Source organism: Eulemur rufifrons, chromosome 28 (genome assembly GCF_041146395.1).
Source record: "Eulemur rufifrons isolate Redbay chromosome 28, OSU_ERuf_1, whole genome shotgun sequence".
In the NCBI taxonomy this organism is placed as follows: Eukaryota; Metazoa; Chordata; class Mammalia; order Primates; family Lemuridae; genus Eulemur; species Eulemur rufifrons.
The window spans coordinates 23,437,321-23,457,884 of NC_091010.1; the positions used below are offsets into that span (position 1 = coordinate 23,437,321).

The 20,564-nt window shown below is 35.3% G+C and overlaps 1 protein-coding gene across 1 annotated transcript in view; it reads left to right on the top strand.

The window, feature by feature from the left end:
* The window catches only part of SLC25A16 (solute carrier family 25 member 16), a 35,173-nt gene extending 18,306 nt beyond the window's left edge, over positions 1-16,867 (top strand). Inside the window, exons 5-9 of the mRNA XM_069460313.1 lie at positions 2,161-2,282; positions 2,520-2,586; positions 10,546-10,708; positions 14,055-14,123; positions 15,544-16,867. Coding sequence (XP_069316414.1) covers positions 2,161-2,282; positions 2,520-2,586; positions 10,546-10,708; positions 14,055-14,123; positions 15,544-15,700 — 578 coding nt within the window. The 3' untranslated portion in view covers positions 15,701-16,867. The remainder of the gene's footprint in view (positions 1-2,160; positions 2,283-2,519; positions 2,587-10,545; positions 10,709-14,054; positions 14,124-15,543) is intronic.
* The last annotated feature ends 3,697 nt before the right edge of the window (positions 16,868-20,564 follow it).

Consider the following 20,564-nt stretch of genomic DNA (forward strand, 5'->3'; position numbering starts at 1 on the left):
ATAAGTAAATTTTAAAGTTTCACTGTATAATTTGTCAGTCCCTCCTGAAGAGATGTAATCTAGGAGGTTGATTGGGATTATTGCCATTTTACACTGTATTTTTGTAAAATGTAGCTTAATCATAATCTCACACTGAAAATTTTGCATCATTTTTGCTATTATCATTCTTTTCAAAATCATAGGCCAAAAGAATTTATGCCTTAATGTATCATTATATAACATTCCTTAAAACAATTGTTAATATTAGTGTTTGTTTCTGACATTTTACCTTGAAAGCGATACACTAAAATATTATGTATTTAACAATCTTTGGTGGCAAATATTCAACAAATAGTTTATATCTGTTGAACATTTCTTTACTGGAAAAAAATGTTTTTCTCACATGGAAAGATGTTCACAATATAACATAGAGAATTGGCTACAAAATAGAATTACGTTATTACCATAAGTTTTAAGTGTGTGTGTACATATATGTAAATGCACATGTATAAAAAGGTTTGAAAGATTATAAATTTAGGTAGTTATTACTGGAGGATGAGTATATGTATTATAAATTTTACTTGTCTATATTTTCTAACTTCCTACACTGAACAGACGTTCCTTTGGTACTTTAAAAAAATTTTTTTTCTAAGTTAAAAAAAACCTCAGCAGGGCTGGGCAAAGTGGCTCATGCCTGTAACTTAGCACTTTGGCAAGCCGAGGCAGGAGATTCACATGAGCTCAGGAGTTTGAGACCAGCCTGAACAACATAGCAATACCCTGTGTCTACAAAAAATTCAAAAATTAGCCAGGTGTGTGGCATGTGTCTATAGTCCCAGCTACTGGCGAGGCTGAGGCAGGAAGATCGCTTCAGCCCAGGGGCTTGAGGTTGCAGTGAGCTACGATGGTGCCAATGCACTCTAACCTAGGCAACAGAGTGAGACTTTGTCTCAAAAAAAAAAAAAAAAAAAAAAAGCCGAAACAATTCAGCTTGATAGTTTGTGGAATTTGAGATCATATGTTGGTGAAAATCTAGAACTTAATACTAAATTTGCTTATCATCAGGAGATTTTATCCCTAAAACCAATTGTTTGTATTACCTTGGATATTTATATTTTTATTATGCTTAGTCAATAACAAATGAACTGAGATTTTAAAAAGAAAATGATTGCTCTGAAGTTTTTTTTTTAAAAAAGTGTCTTTATTTTTATAAGGATTCCATTCAAGGTGATGGATATGATAATTAGCTTGTTTTAATTAGCCCACATTGTATTCATAAATCATAACATCCCTTTATGCCCTGTAAATATATACAGCTATAATTTGTCAATTTATTTTTCAAAAAATAGAAATTAAAATAACAAATTCTTTATGTTTTATTACGTAAAACATCTCTCTTTTAGGATTAGAGAACATAAGTAAAAAAATGAAACATCTTGCCTAGTGTTTGGGAGATATAGTATAAGTCATTCCTTGGTATCCATGGGAAATTGTTACAGCACTCCCTCAGCCCCCCACATTATAATCCATAATTGCTGAAGTCCCTTATATAAAATGGCATAATATTTGCATATAGCACACATCCTCCTATATTCTTAAAATCATTTCTAGATTACTTATAATACCTAATACAATGTAAATGCTATGTAAATACTTGTTATGCTATATCATGTAAGGAATATAATGGCAAAAAAAGAGAAAAAGAGTCTGTACATGTTCAGTACAGACAACCATTATAGACCTAAGTCTATTTTCCATCTGCAGTTGGTTGAATCTGTGGATGAGGAACTCACAGATAAGGATAGCCTACTGTGTTTTCTTTCTGATATCTTAAGTGGGAATAGACAAGTAGTAGAATAAATTTTTTGAAAAACCTTATGATTCACTTACACTATACTATTTTGGTGCCAACAAATTAACTTCACAGTGGGAAAAACTTGGAAAGGTTTTCACAGACTGACCTTTCACTTACTAGGTTGTTTTCTAGTTGATGATATTGTAGTATAATTCTATCATTTATATCACCTTTGATTTTGTTGGGTTTTCATCATTGGTATAATATTTAGATGACTAATGATAGGGAACATCTATATATATGTATATGTGTGTATATATGTGTATATATACATTACACATTATATGTATTTTATTTTTACCTATAAGTTTCTACTTTCTTTTCAGGTATGACAGCAGTTATCTGTACTTATCCTCTTGACATGGTTAGAGTACGCCTAGCATTCCAGGTGAAAGGGGAACACACCTATACAGGAATTATTCATGCATTCAAAACAATTTATGCAAAGGTATTTAATATTTATCTTTCTCATCTATAGTATGTCCTTTTATATTTAGGAAAATATTTTGTATGTTATCTAAATCTTTTATTTATAACTGTTTGATAATAATTATGAAAGTACATCTTTGTACTTTCAGGGTGGGTCCTAGAAAAATTTTTTCATTATTAAGTGTGTTTTTTTTCTTTGATGTTTATCCTAATGAGCACAATGTAATCTCTCTTCTAATTTTCCTTCGCTAAAAAGGAAGGTGGTTTCCTTGGATTTTACAGAGGCCTGATGCCCACTATAGTAGGAATGGCTCCATATGCAGGTATGTTTCAAATTTGGCCAAATCCTAATTTTTGTGCTTACAATGTGTCACCATTTTTTTCTGAAATGATAACATGAAAAGATGCTATTGATACTATCGGCAAAGTACTTTTAACTAAAAAATGATGAAGAGAAAATTCTGATCATACTTGGTCATACATGGTCATATCTTATATGTAAAGATGACTGTGTACAATGAATAGAAATGTTCTTTTACATCTTTTTTCTTAATACCTGAGCCAGTGTAGTCTTGTTAATATACACATATGTTAGATGACTGTTAAGGATTCAGTTTTTACGAGCATGCTAATTCAAGAGGTGGAAGTGGTTTTTTGGCCAAGCACAGTGGCTCACACCCATAATCCCAGCACTTTGGGAGGCCAATTTGAGAGGATTGTTTAAGGCTAGGAGTTCAAGACTAGCTTGGGCAACATAGTGAGATCCCACTTCTAAAAAAAAAAAATAGCCAGCCATGGTTGTGCACTCTTTTACTCCTAGCTGTATGAGGGGCTGGGGTGGGAGGATGGCTTGAACCCAAGAGTTCGAGGTTACAATGAGGTGTGATCATGCCACTGTACTCCAGGCTGGGTGACCAGTGAGACCCTGCTTCTAAATAAAAAAGTTTTTTTCCTAATTATAAATAGGGAAGACTTACAGGAAATCTGGAAAATACAGATAAGTAGAAAGAAGAAAAATAGGATGCTTGTAGTCCTCTAATCTTACTTTGTGTCTATTCCTGTTTTTTTTTTTTTTAACTAAACATTTTTATTTTGAGGTTATTGCAAATTCACATATAGTTGTTTCAAAAGACAAAATTGCAACAAATTTGGTTTAATGATCTCAATTGACCTTATTTGCAGTTCTCGAATTCCATAAAGTAGAATAAGTGTTCCAGTGAGTTGAGCAAAGAAAGTTCATTTTATAGACAGAAAGGACTGAAGAAAGCAAAACAAAGAACAAGCAGATTTGTCATTTCAAAGTTACTTTCCTTGTAAGGTGGGGACAGGGAGACAGAGTAATAGAAAAATAACTAATCAGTTAACTTCCAGTTATATTAGGCTACTTTTTTGATGTAAGGTTTAAAGCAGAGGGAACTTTATTATCAAGCCTATGAAAGATTGAAAGCCCTGTTTGGGAAATTGGCTGTTATTTCTCTGTCCTGATTTCTCAGAAGGTCAGATAACAACTTAGTTTTAGTTTGATGTTATAGAACTTTAGTATAGATCACTCCATGTTCATTTTTAGTCTGTTCTGTTGGGGCCCACTGCAGGAGCTTAATCCAAAACAATGACCTCCTTTGATTTTCATTTACCAGTTGAAAGAAATAGTGCAAAGAGGCTGGGCACGGTGGCTGACACCTGTAATCCTAGCACTCTGGGAGGCTGAGGCGGGAGGATAGTCAGGAGTTCGAGCCTGAGCAAGAGGGAGACCCCGTCTCTACTAAAAATAGAAATTATCTGGACAACTAAAAATATATAGAGAAAAAATTAGACGGGCATGGTGGCGCATGCCTGTAGTCCCAGCTACTCGGGAGGCTGAGGCAAGAGGATCCCTTGAGCCCAGGAGTTTGAGGTTGCTGTGAGCTAGGCTGACGCCACGGCACTCTAGCCTGGGCAACAGAGTGAGACTCTGTCTCAAAAAAAAAAAAAAAAAAAAAGAAATAGTGCAAAGAGATCCCGTGTACTCTTTTATCCAGTTTCCCCAGTGGTAATGTCTTACAAAACTATAGTATTGTATCATAGCTAGGGTATTGACAACATAGTCAAGATACAGAATAGTTCCATCATAAGAAGTATCCATCCTGCTGACTCTAACAGGCATACCCTCCCTGCCCCTTTCCCTAACTCCTGACAACCACTTATCTGTTTTTCAGTTCTATAATTTTGTCATTTTAAGAATTTTTATATAGAGCCTGGGTGCAGTGGCTCATGCCTGTAATCCCAGCAATTTGGGAGGTGGAGGTGGAAAGATTGACTGAGTCTAGGAGTTCAAGACAAGGGACCCCGTCTCTATTAAAATGATAAAAATTAGCCAGGCATGGCGGCATGTGCCTATAGTCCCAGCTACTTGGGAGGCTGAGGCAGTAGGGTCCCTTGAGCCCAGGAGTTAAAGGTTACAGTGAGCTGCGATCACACCACTGTACTCAGCCTGGGCCACAAAGTGTCTCTAAAAGAAAAAAAAGAATTCTCATAGTGGGTACAGTGGCTCACACCTGTAATCCCAGTACTTTAGGAGGCTGAGGGGGGAGGATTGCTTGAGGCCAGGAGTTCTCTGAGCAACGTGTGGCTCTTGCCTGTAGTCCCAGCTACTTCAGAGACTGAGCCCAGAAGTCCGAGGTTGGAGTGAGCTATGTTGATTTCACTGCTCTCTAGGCTAGGCAACAGAGTGAGACTCTGTCTTAAAAAAAAAAAATTTTTTTTTAAATAAATGATATCTATGCTATGTGGCCTTTTGAGATTAACTTTTTTCATTTAGCATAATTCCCTGGCAATTCATTCTAGTTTTGTGTATCAATAATTTGTTCTTTTTAATTGTTGAGTATTGTTCCATGGTATGTTTTTTATTTTTTTTCATTTTTTTATTTATTTTATTTTATTTTATTTTTTTTTTGAGACAGAGTCTCACTCTGTTGCCCAGGCTAGAGTGAGTGCCATGGCGTCAGCCTAGCTCACAGCAACCTCAAACTCCTGAGCTCAAGTGATCCTCCTGTCTCAGCCTCCCGAGTAGCTGGGACTACAGGCATGCGCCACCATGCCTGGCTAATTTTTTCTATATATATTTTTAGCTGTCCATATAATTTCTTTCTATTTTTAGTAGAGGTGGGGTCTCGCTCTTGCTCAGGCTGGTCTTGAACTCCTGAGCTCAAACGATCCGCCCACCTTGGCCTCCCAGAGTGCTAGGATTACAGGCGTGAGCCACCGCGCCCGGCCTCCATGGTATGAAAATATCAATATTTTTTGTTTCTTGGATTCATTATATTTTAAAGATTTATTCACGTTGTATATAACTGTTCATTTGTCCAATTGTGTGTGTGTCCTGCTTCAGGAGTTTTTCTAGATTATATACCTAGGAGTAGAATTACTAGGTTGCAAGTTAAATGTATATCCAGTTTTATTAGATAAGATCAAATTGATTGAAAGCGGTTGTATCCATTTATAATTCTGCCAGCAGTGGTTAACAATAATCATTGGTATTAGCTGACTTTTAAATTTTTTGTGAATTTTATTGGATATAAAAAGTAATTTATAAGCCTGGTATGCTGGCTTGTGCCTGTCATCCCAGCTACTCTGGAGGCTGAAGTGGGAGGATTGATTGAGCTCAGGAGTTCATGACTAGCCAGGGCAATATAGTGTGACAACATCTCAAAAAAGAGAAAAAAATTAACTTAAAAGATCTTACTTAGGCCGGGCATGGTGGCTCACGCCTGTAATCCTAGCACTCTGGGAGGCCTAGGCAGGTGGATCGTTTGAGCTCAGGAGTTTGAGACCAGCCTGAGCAAGGGCGAGACCTCTGTCTCTTAAAAAAAAAAAAAAAAGGTCTTATTTAGCATTTCTTTCATTATTAATAAGGTGGAGTACCTTTTAATATGTTTATTTGCCAATTATATTTTCTGTGCAATACCTACTTATGTGTTTGGCGTACTTTTCTACTGAGGTGTTTGTCTTTTTCTTATTGATTTGTATTTATATAATTTCATTATCAATTGTTTGCTATTTATATGTTGAAAATATCTTTCCCTTATTTATGGCTTGGCTTTTTCATTTCTTCGTAGTGTCTTTTAATGAACAGAAATTCTATTTTGGGGGGTTATAGCTTTATTTAGATATAATTCACATATCATACAATTTGTTCCTGTAAATGTGTAATTAAATGCTTTTTCATATATTCGCAGAGTCGTACAAATTTCACCACAATTAATTTGCGAACATTTTTATTATCCCCAAAAGAAACCCTGTACCTTTAACTATCATTTCTCAGTCCTAAGTAACCACTATTCTTTCCCTCTGTATAGATTTGCCTATTCTAGACATTTCATACAAATGGAGTAATATTATATGTGGTCTTTTGTGACTAACTTCTTTCACTTAGCATATTGTTTTAAAGTTCACCCATGTTGTAGCATGTATCAGCACTTCCATTCCTTTTTATGGCCAAATGGTATTCCATTATATAAATATACCACATTTTGTTTATTTGTTCATTAATTGACAGACATTTGGGTTGTTTCTACTTTTTGGCTAATATAAATAATGCTGCTGTGAACATTTATGTACGGATTTTTGTGTGGATTTATGTTTTCATTTCTCTTGGATATATTTCTAGGATTGGAATTGCTAGGTCAAATGGTAACTATGTTTAACATTTTCAGGAACCACCAAACTCTTTTCCTAGCAACTGCGCCATTTTACATTCCTACCAGCAGTATATGAAGGTTCCAATTTCTCCATATCTTTGCCAACAGTTATTATCTTTTTTTTTTCCTCAAATTCTTCCATTTCTGGAAACAGTTTTATCTGACTTTTGGTTATAGCCATCCTACTAGTGTGAAGTGGTATCTCATTGTGGTTTTGAAATTCATTCCCTTTTTTTTTTTTGCTAAGTCATATTTCGTTGTATGGGCATAGCACAATTTGTTTATCCATTCTACTGTTGATGACCATTTGGGATATTTCCAATTTAGGACTATTATGAATAAAGCTGCTATAATCATTCTCATAAAAACCTTTTTGTGGACATATGTGTTTTTATCTTTTGGGGAAATACTTAAGAGTAGAACTGCTGGGTCATAGAATAGGTATATGTTTAACTTTAGGGAAACTTCCAAACTGCTTTCCAAATAATTGTACCTGCCTGCTAGAGAGAAATCGTGTGAGAAATCGTTGTTGCACACTTTCCCAACATTTGGGGTTATTAAAATGTTTTTAGTTATTCTCGTGGTTCAGAAATTCAAAATTTTGAATTTATCAATCTATTATTTTACACATAGTGCTTTTTAAGTCAAAAATATATTTTTAAAATGATTTTTAAAGTGTAGCATTTCATATATAAGCTCCTAATCCATCTGGAAGTATTTTTTTTCCTTCCCCTTTGACCCAGGACCGTTTATAGTCTGGGTCAAATAGTCTCGCCTTTCCCCAGTGATCTGCAGGGCTACTACTTAAAAAAATAATTGTGAGCAGTTTTATAATGAGCCTTTATATTTGGTAGGACAGATCCCTTTATGCTTCTTTTTTTCAGGAATGTCAGGACTATAGATACTCTGCTACTCCACATGTATTTTAGAATTTGGTTTTGCTGTTGCATAAAAATTTTTGTTGATATTTTGAATGAATTTTCAAATAGGTCTTGGACATTTTTGTTAGATGTATTTGTAGACACCTTATAAGTTTTGTTGTATCTTTTAGGCAATTAACATTTTCTGTTTATTGCTTGATTTAATTTTTATGTTAATAGCCATTTTCCTGTTTGTTGATTTTATAGCCAACCAACATGTTACTTGTAAATGCTTTGGGTTTTCTATGTGGACAGTCATATACTATGCAAATAATAATCACTTTTTAAATTTCCATTCCGATCCTTTATTTATTTGTGTTTATCTTATCTTACTATACTGGCTAAGGACCTACAGTGTAGCATGAATAGAAGTGATGATAATGGACATTTTGGCTCATTGCTGCTTTTAAAGGGAAAGTTTCTAACACTTCTTTAGCATAGTGTTTCTTGTAGTTTTTAGTATATATACCATTTATCAGATTAAGGAAGTTTTCATGAGAATTTTGATCTGAACTGCTGTTGCATTTTAGCAGATGTTCTTTTCTACACATTTACTGAGATGATCATATAGTTTTCTCCTTTAATCTATAAATGTGATGAATGACATCAATAGATGTTGTAATGTTAAATTACTTTGGGGTCAACTCAAACTGTTTATGATATAATGATCTTCTTATATCCGGCTTGATTCAATTTGTTAATTGTTTTTAGAAGTTTTACATTTATATACACAAGTGAGATAAACTTGTAATTTTCTTTTCATGTAATATTTTTATGTGGTTTGGGTATCAAAGTTATATGATTCTCATAGAATTAGTTGAAGAGTGTTTCTTCATTTTCCATCCTTAGGGAAGAATTTGTATAAAATGATTAGTGGATGGGACCCCACTCCAAACATGAAAATTCATTTAGGTGTTTTGTTTTGTAAGCATCATATAGCTGCATATTTTCAAAAATCTAGTCTGAAACATCTTTTTATTTCCCATTAGTCCACTTGTTATTTATTGTGATTATTGATGTATTTGGACTTGTATCTGTACCTTGCTATTTTATTTCTACTTGTTGCTTTTCTCTTTATGTTTCTTTTTACTACTTTTTAAATGTTATTTGCTTATTTGTCTGAATCTTTACTCCTTTTACTCTTTTGTGAATATATATGTATTTGCCTCTTCTTATGCTTGGTAGTCTTTGATTAGCAGTTCATTGCGTGATATTAATCTCTGAGTACCCTATGGGTCTAAATTGGGAATGTTTTTTTTCCAAAGAATCTTTATTCAGCTTCTACCAGGAGCTCCTGTTCAGAACTGAGCTCTGCCCAGGAGTTTCAGACCCAGTGATTCCACTTCTGTAGGCTCAATGACAAGATCCATTTCAATGTCTCTGCTGCTACTGGCATCTATTTGCAGTAACTTTACCTCCCTGATGTATCCACAACTCCCAATCAGGCCTCAGCTTATATTTTTGTGAGGCAGTAGTGCTGCATTGTTTCTTGGAGACCTTCCCATCCTTTTTACAAGTCCAGTAACGGATGCAGTTTTTCTGTAATGGTAAAGTCCGTTAGAATACTTAGACTGCCATTGTGCTAGTGCAGAACTCTTTATTTTTTGCTGTATTTTCCTCACTCTTTTTTAGTTTTTAAAATATATTTTTTACATAGTTGTAGTATATATACAAATTTTTTTAATTCTCCCCATTTCCCAAATATTTTTCACATATTTGAATATTCTTCACAAACATCATTTTTAATTCTGTCATATTACACTTAATACCATTCCACATCATTTAAGTATTTATAATTTTTTTCCACTCATGTTTAATTTGCTGTGAATTTCCTTTTCATGAACTTTTTCTGTACTTAACACTTTAAAATAGATTCTCCAAATATAAAAGTATATGAATATTCTAAAATTGTATATCATCTCAAAATACAATAATATTATAAGAATTTTTGCATAAAGAATAAATGTATATATTGAGGTGTTATCCTGGACTGGATATTTGTTAGTACTTATTTGTTCTTAAGCATCAGCTATCTTTTAAAATGTGTTCTTTCAATTTAGTAGATATCAAGATATCTTGAGTAATGCTTAGTTGATAGGAATGCTTGAATTCTTTTTCTAATTTATTAATATATAGCCTTACTGGTTCTATTAGAATCATGTAACGTTTAGCAAGCTCTAACTGCATACTATATTTATTAGATTCTACATGTCCAATATGAACATTTCTCTCATTGTCACAATTCTTCCTTGAAGACAAAATTAGTCACTGATTTAAAATAACAATGCTTGGTTACTTCTGAATTTTTTTGCCTCTATCTTACATTATCACATCATTATTATTATAAATGTAATTGCCATATTTACTTATAATTGTTAATCATGAATTTAATTTTTACTCATGTGAAACCTTGGAAAACTGTTTAATTCTATTCCTATATAAGGTGGCATTATATTCACTACCGCCTCCTTCAGTGCACTGAACTATAATAGTGTGTGAAACCATTGCTACAATTTTTTATAGGTGGTAATTTTGTAATCTTTTACAAACATTAACTAACTCTTTTTGTCTTAGATTAAGCCAAACATTGGAAATTAGGAAATGCGTTTGTTGTGTAAGAATGGTGTCTTTTTCACAGCTCTGTGCTCTGTTAAGCATCATGGTGAATTTATATTTTGTTTTTCAGGTGTTTCATTTTTTACTTTTGGTACCTTAAAGAGTGTTGGGCTTTCCCATGCTCCTACCCTTCTTGGCAGACCTTCATCAGACAATCCTAATGTCTTAGTTTTGAAAACTCACATAAACTTACTTTGTGGTGGTTTTGCTGGAGCAATAGCACAGACAATATCGTAAGTCTCTTCATCAATTTAATTCAATCAAATTACAGTTACCCAATCCTGATTTTTCAGCATCGGTTAATCAGTTTACTTTTTCTAATAGATTATTCAAAAATAAGATCCCTTACAAAATATAAGTATTAATTTAACACAGTTTTTCAGATGTGCCTGCACTGTAAGCATATTATAAATAATTACAGGTGCAATGGTGTGTACCTGTAGTCTTACCAACATGAGAGGATAACTTGTGCATAGTAGTTCAAGGCCAGACTGGGAAACATAGTGAGACCCTCATCCCTTAACAGAGAAAGAAAGAAAGAGGCCGGGCGCGGTGGCTCACGCCTGTAATCCTAGCATTCTGGGAGGCCGAGGTGGGCGGATCGTTTGAGCTCAGGAGTTCGAGACCAGCCTGAGCAAGAGCGAGACCCCATCTCTACTAAAAATAGAAAGAAATTATATGGACAGCTAAAAATATATATAGAAAAAATTAGCCGGGCATGGTGGTGCATGCCTGTAGTCCCAGCTACTCGGGAGGCTGAGACAGGAGGATCCCTTGAGCTCAGGAGTTTGAGGTTGCTGTGAGCTAGGCTGACGCCATGGCACTCACTCTAGCCTGGGCAACAGAGTGAGACTCTGTCTCAAAAAAAAAAAAAAAAAAAAAAAAGAAAGAAAGAAATAATAGTAATTACATGCCAAATTGACCAAATTAAACTAAATTCACCCAATTTCCTGTAGATTCATTTAAAAGAAAGAAAGAAAAAAAGAAACACTAAATATAATCTTTATATTTTCTCACGAATTTGCCTACATGAAGTTTCTGCAGTTTGAACCATGTAGCGTGTGTGTAAGGAGACACAACTTCTCTTGCATTAAATCTTGAAGGACTACTTTGTGCTAGACAGTGTACTAGGCATTGGGAGGGTCACTGAAAGAAAAACAAAGTTCTGCCTTAACAAGGCTATCTCCTTATTAAGACAGTAGCAATACAATGGAGTTAAGTGGAAACATAGACAAAGGTATTATTTAATACTATATTGCAATTGGAAAAATGGCTTCAAAGAATTTCCTTATATCAAGAGAGATGGAATAGAGTGAGATAAAAAGAGGCTAGAATACTGTGAAAAAGGAACTGTTTAGGAACAGGAAGAAGAAAAGCTTTCTGTGACTGAGAAGTGAGAATCCTGAAAAACAGGAAGACAAGGAAGTAGTAGTGTCACAAAGACTCAAAAAAGAATATCCAATGGGAAAAGAAAAGTCAGAGTTAGTTAAGTCAGGTTTTCATTAGATTGTACAATTAAGGATTATTTTTGTGAAAGCGGATTAAGTGTATTTGTGGATGGGACAGATTATACTAGATTGAAGGTAAAGAAGAAAAGGAATGTGGTTTACTTTTGGAAAGTTGGCTTGTTCATTTGCAGAGACATGATCACCTCCAGCTATTCTGATTCTTTTCTTGCTTTTATTGCTTCCCTCTCTTCATTACTTACTCCCAACCCCTAGATCCTTAAAATCTACCTTCTCTTTCCCACTTCTCTTCTTAAATTGTATTGTAAACCCATTGACCCCTTAATTCAGTACCTCCCTTCTTAGTTCTTTTATCTTCTTTCCAATTGTTCTAGTTCTTTGGCTCCTGTAACAGTGCCCTCTCTAGGCGATCATCCTCCTGAACCTTCTCTTTTCAAGTATCTTCCTGCTTATCTGTGTGGATTTTTTAAGGCCCAGCCAGACTTTAGTTTTCTCGGTTCCTATAAATATATAGAACAGCTCATCTATCTTCATGGTATCGAGGGTCACCACTGTAAAGATAACCAATTCTATTTAAATCTCCATTACTGCCTCCCCATTACATCTCTAGCAAGCTTTTGGATGTTTCCCTTGGATCTTTGCCATTAGGGCAAACTTCATAAGTCAAATACTACCTTCTTGTCTTCTTCTTTACAACAATCCTCAGCTCCTAACTTTCCTGTTACTGATAACTACCAATCTACTAGTCCTGATAACTTGAAGTCATTTTTCACATTGTACATATCCAAAGAGTCACTAAGTCTTGTCATTTTTTTACTTCAGAACGTTGCCTAGAATGCAATTTTCTTTCTTTCCCACTATTATTTCCCTAGTCCTGGTCTTTGTCACCTTGTCTTCTTACATTCTGTCCTTTCTATTAATCAATTCCTTCTACCCACATACATCTTGTCCTGGTTAGAAACTCAATCCCTCAGGTTGAAGATACTTGGTCACTTTACTCCCATAACATTTTTTTTCTCTCCCATTAAAAAATAATTTGTGGAGATGCTATTGAAGTGCATAGGGAGCTTCAACTATTGGTAATGTTATTTCTTAAGTCATTTGGGTAGTGACTGGGTGTTTTTTATCATAACTACTTCATAGTAAATTTAAATGTATATAAAAACATTTTTATCATATATCACTTGTGTATATATTAGATACCATGGGGAACTTTAAACAAAAAGTAGAAAGCACTGTGACATTAGAGAATGTCTCTAATACTCCATTTTTTTAATCTTAATGTTGGGATAACAGTAATGCAATTGTGAAAATGAAATGAGATAATGTACATTGTTTAGCACAGGACCTAACACAAGGGGTTAATATTAGCAAAATAAAGATAATTCTTAAAAATCACCTGTATCCTACTCCTAAAAGAGATTATCTTTGCATATTTCATTTCAGGCAATCCTGTGATATGATTTTCTCTGTCCTTGAAATGCAATTACATGTATCATTAGTTTTAGCTCTTTTTTTTTTTCACTTTCTAAAATTTTAGCTCTTAAGAAAAGTTTTGTATTGGTCTACTATATTTGAGGAGACTTGCTGAATAGCCTTAGAGTAGTTCTCAACTTGGGGTGGTTTAGTCTCCAATGAACATTTGTTCATATCTGGAGACATTTTTGGTTGCCACAACTGGGGAAGTGCTACTGGCATCTGGTGGGCAGAGGCCCGGGATCACTTAAACATCCTACAATGCACAGGACAATTCCTCACAATAAAGAATGTTCCAGCCCAAAATTTCAATAGTGCCAAAGTTGAGAACCCCTATTTATTACAACAATAAAAACCAGTTTATTTCTTTGTAAGCAGCATTTAATTTGGCTTTAAGGAGTGAATAGAACCTGATATTGTGGTGATGGGAGAGAAGAATCCTCTAACCAGAGGGAGTTCCATAAACAAAGACCTATGCGTTGTTAATTGATTTTATTCATGTGCCTATAAATTAGACAAAACAATAAGAGAATAGGAACACATTATTTCCTAGTGCATATAGGGCTTTGTATTCGACAGTCGTTGAGTAGAAAACCAAAAATTATTTTTAAGTCTTTATGTCTTTTTCTTCTTTTAGCTATCCATTTGATGTAACTCGTCGGCGAATGCAATTAGGAACTTCTCTGCCAGAATTTGAAAAGTGCCTGTAAGTTTATCATATGTCATCATTCATTTTCTTTGGGAAATGTAATGTTTAAAGGAGGTGGGGAACTGTTTCACTTGACCATCCTTTAAAAAAAAAAAAAAAAAAGTTTAAATCAGGAGGGAGATGGGACTCTGGTCTCACCAATAGTCTATATCCTCCATTTTATCCCCCAGAGTATGCTTTGGTAACTTTATAAGGTTTCCATCAGTTTCCATTCTATTTTAGAGGAGAGCTTCATTAAATAGAAATATAATGTGAACTACATGTGTAATTAAAACTTTTTGGTAGCCACGTTTTTAAAAAGTATAAAAAGAAAGAGATAAAATTGTTTAAATATATTTTTGTTTAACCTAAAATATCTAAAATACAATCAGTTTAACACTTCAATATTTTGCTTTCTTTTTATTTTAATACTTAGCATTTTAAGTTCAGGGTGTGTTTTACACTCACAGCATATCTCAATTTGGACTACCACATTTCAAGTGCTTAGTAGCCACATATGACTGTTGGCTACTGTTATTGTACAGCATGGCTCTACAATTTTCTATAAGCTGTAGAAATTTAGAACCATTCTATTTGAGTGGTGATTTGTTGCCTTCAGGAGAAGAGCAAAATGTTTGTTCTGCCTTGTTCACCCAAAAGATTTTTTGAAGATTTTAGCCCAGATTGCCTATTGAAAGGGAAAAAGCAAAGCCCAAAATATTGGTTTGAAAGGAAAGAAACAACTCTGTCTGAAACGAGAAAGTCTTCATTGCTGAAATCTGAAAGATAGTCCTTTAAGCTTTAGTTCTGTGACACTTGCTTTTTATAATATAGAACTTGAGCTGTGGCCAGGCATGGTGGCTCATGCATGTAATCTCAACACTTTGGGAGGCTGAAGGGGGAGGATTGCTTGAGTCCAGGAATTCCAGATTGTAGTGAGCTATGATTGGACCACTGCATTGTAGCTGGGTTGACAGAGCAAGACCCTGTCTAAAAACAGTGATAACAAGATCAACAACAGCAGAATGAACTTGAGCTATAATGAAAGCTTAAAGGGCAACTGCTCATACAACCTTTGAAAGGATTGCATCAGTATTTCAAATATTAGTGTGAAATAGTGTGTTGGTAAATGTCATAGACATAGTACAAACAAAATATATTGTATTAATGAACCCTGAAATTCTATGCATAATGCTTGTACTTGTTTGGAATGACTTGCTGTTTTATTTTGAAAATTTTTAGCTTGTTAACACTTGCCTTCCACAAGATATTCAAGGTGGCATTTTAGCTTCATTTTTATTATTTTTTATTTTTTTTCCTCTAACCCCATGACAGATTAGCATTTTAGCTTCTTTTAAGAATGCTATCTATTATGGATCCTGAAATTGTGTCTTCATGAGTGGCATAGATGTGTCATCATTTAATCATTGTCTTTCAGTACCATGTGGGATACTATGAAGTATGTCTATGGACACCATGGAATTCGAAAGGGATTATATCGTGGTTTATCTCTTAATTATATTCGCTGCATCCCCTCTCAAGCAGTGGCTTTTACAACATATGAACTTATGAAGCAGTTTTTTCACCTCAACTAAAAAAAATTGTGGTTTGTCTTCCTTAATAAACTCGGGGGGGGGGATAAAATGTTAATTTAATTATGGGGAGAACAGTACTTGAATCAGGATATTTACCCTGTTACAGGAACCACTGGTATTTTAGTACTTGATTTTTTTTCTTTTTTACTCACAAATCAAAAGTGCTTACCATGCTTTTTGATGCCAAACGTTATACTTTAGAACACCGAAAAAATATTCCTAAGCTGATGCTTGCTAAACAATTAGGTTATTTAAAACCGTTTTAATTAAAGTTTTCTTTGGAAGAAGAGCTAACTTCAAGACGAGGTTCAAGAGGTTGCCATTAGATTTATCATGCTGTTCCAAGTTTTTATTGTAATCAAGATTTTAAAAAAACGCTAACATTGTTTATTATTAAAATAAGCAGTCTTGGTTATATTGCAGCAGAATGATGAGAACTGAATTTTTGAGTTCTATAAAACAGCCAGCATTGAAGTATTATTATCTCTCTTATAATTCTGCTCTACTACATAAAAGGACACTTTTTTCCTTTATTTTTAAAATAAAATTAATGTTATATTTAAAAAGTAGCCACATAGAGACAAAGGTAAATGAAGAGGCTGGAGGCAATGGCATAATGGCACATGACTGTAGTTCCAGCTACTCCGGAGGCCGAGATGGGAGGTTCTCTTGAGCCCAGAATTTTGAGGCCAGCTTGAGCAACATAGTGAGACCCTGTCTCTAAAATACATGAAGGAAAAATAGAAGGATGGATCAGGTTTTGCTCAAATGTTAACCAGGTACTCTGTGTGATTTCCAAATGTTTTTAAGAGGCAATGTATTTCCCAAAGACAGTAATAATAAATACTGAATATCTTTGCTCTCAAAAACAAAGTAGAACTATAGATTTGTTTTTGTTAGATGATTTGGTTTATATTAGAAAATTTATTTAAGTGGACTGTGAAATATCCATTAATGTAGATGTGAATATCAAAGAATGTTTCTAAGGTATTATGTCATGATACATCAACTAGTTCTTCCATGTAAAATAATTTTAGTGCAATACAAGCAAGTAGAAATGTAAAATAAGATTTGACTTGTTATTTATATTAATAATATGGTGAAATGTCAGAATTCCATTTATTGTGTTTAAAGCAGTTTTATGTTTTATTATTATAAGCATGATAGAAATGGGAGGGGAACAAATTAAAGTTCTGTCTTCAGAAATAGTAAATTGTAGAATTGATGTGATTTTTAGGACATTAGAAAACTACATTGAAAGTGTTATTTTGGCTTCAATTTTTATTTTTTTTTTTGCATAAAAGATTTCTTGTCATACCTCAGTAAAAATTTGATGAGCTGGTTTCATTTTGAAAGTCTTTATTTTAAAAATAAATATGTATCTTTGTATGACCTGTAAGTGTACCAGCAGGTAGAAATACTCGTGCTCTTAAAACTATTTTGTATATTTTCATTTCTGGGTCACATTGTAGCTAACTATTGTTATTAAATCTTAAAATAATTTAAATGTATAAAATAAGAATCTCAGTTATGTTATCAATAAAAGGGCACTGCAAATATTTTTTTAAATAAAAATTTGCATTCTATGTCTGTTATAGAATTCATAGGCTATTAAAAATAAATTTTTCCATGTTTTGACTCTTTCTTTTTTTAGCTATTTACATTATTGAAACATAAGTCAGAATGGAAGAATACTTAAAATAATGACTATGTTTATATCTGATTTATTTCAGATAGATAACCCAAAGTCCATCTAGCTATGTTATCTTCTATTTGAAGATTGATAATTTATTTCCTTTTTGATCTCTGTTCTTTCTGTTTTCCTACCTTTCAGTGCATAGAGCCCTCTGGTATATAGAATGAGACAGTGGTCTGGTCTAGGGATTGCTAAAGGAGGCATCACCCTTAGCTCTCAATGGTTCCCTGTGTGTAGGTGGAGAAGTTACTGGGTATGTATAACAATATCTTGCTTCATTCTCCATCAGGGTACTGAACATCCATTTATTTACCACCCATTATGTCAGCATTATGTAGAACTTCCCTTGGGAGGCCTATTAGCTGTACTTACAGTTTAATTCGGATGCCGAATAGCATTTAACACCAAGTATTTCTCTAATAGAGTATGTACCACACTTTATGATAACTACCTGTTTATCTATGTCCCTCCCTCCCCACAACTGGTTCCCTCAAGGGCAGAGCCATGCTTTCAACCCTGTTGAGGAGCACCGGGTAGCACCACGATAACAGGTGCTCAGTGATGTTTATGGTGGGAAGAAAGAAGGCCCAGTCCCTGTTTTTGGAAACTCTGTATTCTATTAGGGAGAAATGAAGCACAAATAGTCCACAAAATGGATGATTTAGAAATACAGTCACTTGGTTTGTTTCACAGAAATGTCTTGTTGCTAATTTGCCACAATGAGTGGTAAATAAAAACCTATGTACAATTAATGCATTGCCTTGCAGAGTCTTGCCAATACTATCTGACACATATAACAGCTATATACTTTACACAGTTCCTTGTATCTATTCTTTGAATACCAGACACTATATTAGGCACTAGAAACCAGTGATAAATAATGTTATGTATATTTCCGGGAGACTTACTATGTGCCATGCCTTGTTTTAAACACTTTTGATGCCTTAAGTCAATCTCTACAACAATACTATGAGATAGGTACTGTTTAATATTTCTTTTTCACAGATGGGGGTAATCAAGGCCTAGGGAGTTTTAATTACTTGCCCAGGTTCACGTTAAGTTGGTGGATCTAGGATTCAGAATCAGCTTGTCCGAATCTAGAGCCTAGTCTTACAGCCATGAGGCTATACTCTAACACAGTAGTATCCTGTTCAGATGAAACTTTAACATGTCCATAAATTTGAACATGTCAATAAACATAAACCAATCAAAAATGATTACAGTTTGTGGAAAGTTTTTATGAAGGAAGTAAATAAAGGAGTTACTTTAGAATGGTCAAGGAAAGGTTTCTTTGAAGTGTATATATACTTTTAATCTGACACATGGAGGATTGAAAGGAAACAGTTATACAAAGAGTTGTGGGGGAAGAATGGCCCAGGTGAATAGAACAGCAGGTACAAAAACCCTGAGACAGGAAAAAGTTTGTCTTGACATAGGAATTGTCAGAAAGCCAGTGTGACTGAAGCATTGTGACTGAAGGAGTAGCAACAGATGAGGTTAAAGAAATAGACAAAGGCCAGATCATGTGGGGTTCTACAGGATCTGGTAATGATTTTGTTTTATTCTAAATGCACTGGGAAGCTATTGAAGGTTTTTGGCAAGAAAATTGATAAATCCCTGGCTAGACTGGTAACTAAAAAAGAGAGACCATAAGTTACCAATATCAGGAATAAAAAAGAGGACATCATTATGGATCCTAAAGATATTAAAAAGATAATAAGGGAGAATGCTCAGTCTATTTTATAGAATGAAGTGTCCAAATCCCCCGCCCCGAGACAGTCTCACTCTGTTGCGTGGGCTAGAGTGCCATGGCGTCAGCCGAGCTCACAGCAACCTCAAACTCCTGGGCTCAAGCAATCCTTCTGCCTCAGCCTCCTGAGTAGCTGGGACTACAGGCATGTGCCACCATGCCCGGCTAATTTTTCCTATATATGTTTTTTAGTTGTCCAGCTAATTTCTTTCTATTTTTAGTAGAGACGGGGGTCTTGCTCTTGCTCAGGCTGGTCTCGAACTCCTGAGCTCTAACGATCCACCCGCCTCTGCCTCCCAGAGTGCTAGAGGATTATAGGCATGAGCCACTGCGCCCGGCCTGAATTGTCCGTTTTTTTTTAAAAAAGGAAGAAAGATAAGGGATTTCTAAATAATTATTTGCCAAGGAATTTGACAATTTGGGTGAAGTGGACAGAAATGCCTTGAAAAACACAATCAAGACTGACATAGATGAAACAGAAAATCTGCATAGCCAATTAAAGAAATTGATCATTAAAAACCTTTCCACAGTTGGGCACAGTGGTTTATGCTTGTAATCCCAGCACTTTGAGAAGCTGGAGGATCGCTTGAGGCTAAGAGTTCAAGACCAGCATGGGCAACACAATGAAACCCTGTCTCTATTTAAAAAAAATTTAGCAGGATGTGGTAGCCTATGCTGGTAGTCCTAGCTACTCAGGAGGCTGAGGCAGGAGCCTGAGTCCAAGAATTTGAGGTTGCAGTGAGCTATGATGATGGATACAATCCAATAATGCAGGTGAGACTGATGATACCAGAGACCGAGGCAATAATTGATGAAGCAATGCCCTGGAGAATACTAGCCCTGGAATCCAAAGTACAGTGGAGGGATTGCCCATTGACAGGAAGAACATTGTCCAGTGTTGGCAAAAAGTGGAAAGAGATAATAAGATGGGTGCACATACTGGTAGTTTTGTAGATTTAGTCGTAGCATGATGGAATTCCTATCTAAGTTTCTATTTTCTCAATGAGTTTTCCAGAAAAAAAGGAGGAGAGGCTGTTTCCCAGGGAATGCAAAATTGTGAAGGCTAACGAGGGACGCCAGGTTTTGGACAACTGCAAATGGTCCTCTTCAAACTAAGAGCGTGAGTTGGACACGGGCTGGAGTGGCAAGGGAGAGGGCAGGAGTCTGGGCCAGGTGTGAAGACTTGGTTTCCAAGCCCTAAGCTGGGGAGCTAAGGGGCTGCCAAGCGCCTCCGCGGTGCAAGCGAAACGCTTCCGTAGCAACGCGCCAGGAGCGGGAAGGGCGGCCTCGCGCAGGTCAATTGGGACCTGGTAGGTTGGCGCATGCGCGTACACTCGCGCTGCTTATCTCCGTGTGCTCAGTTGCCCCCGGTTCCCCCTGATTGTCCTTGGCGACAGTTTGCGGTCCCGGCGCCCGGG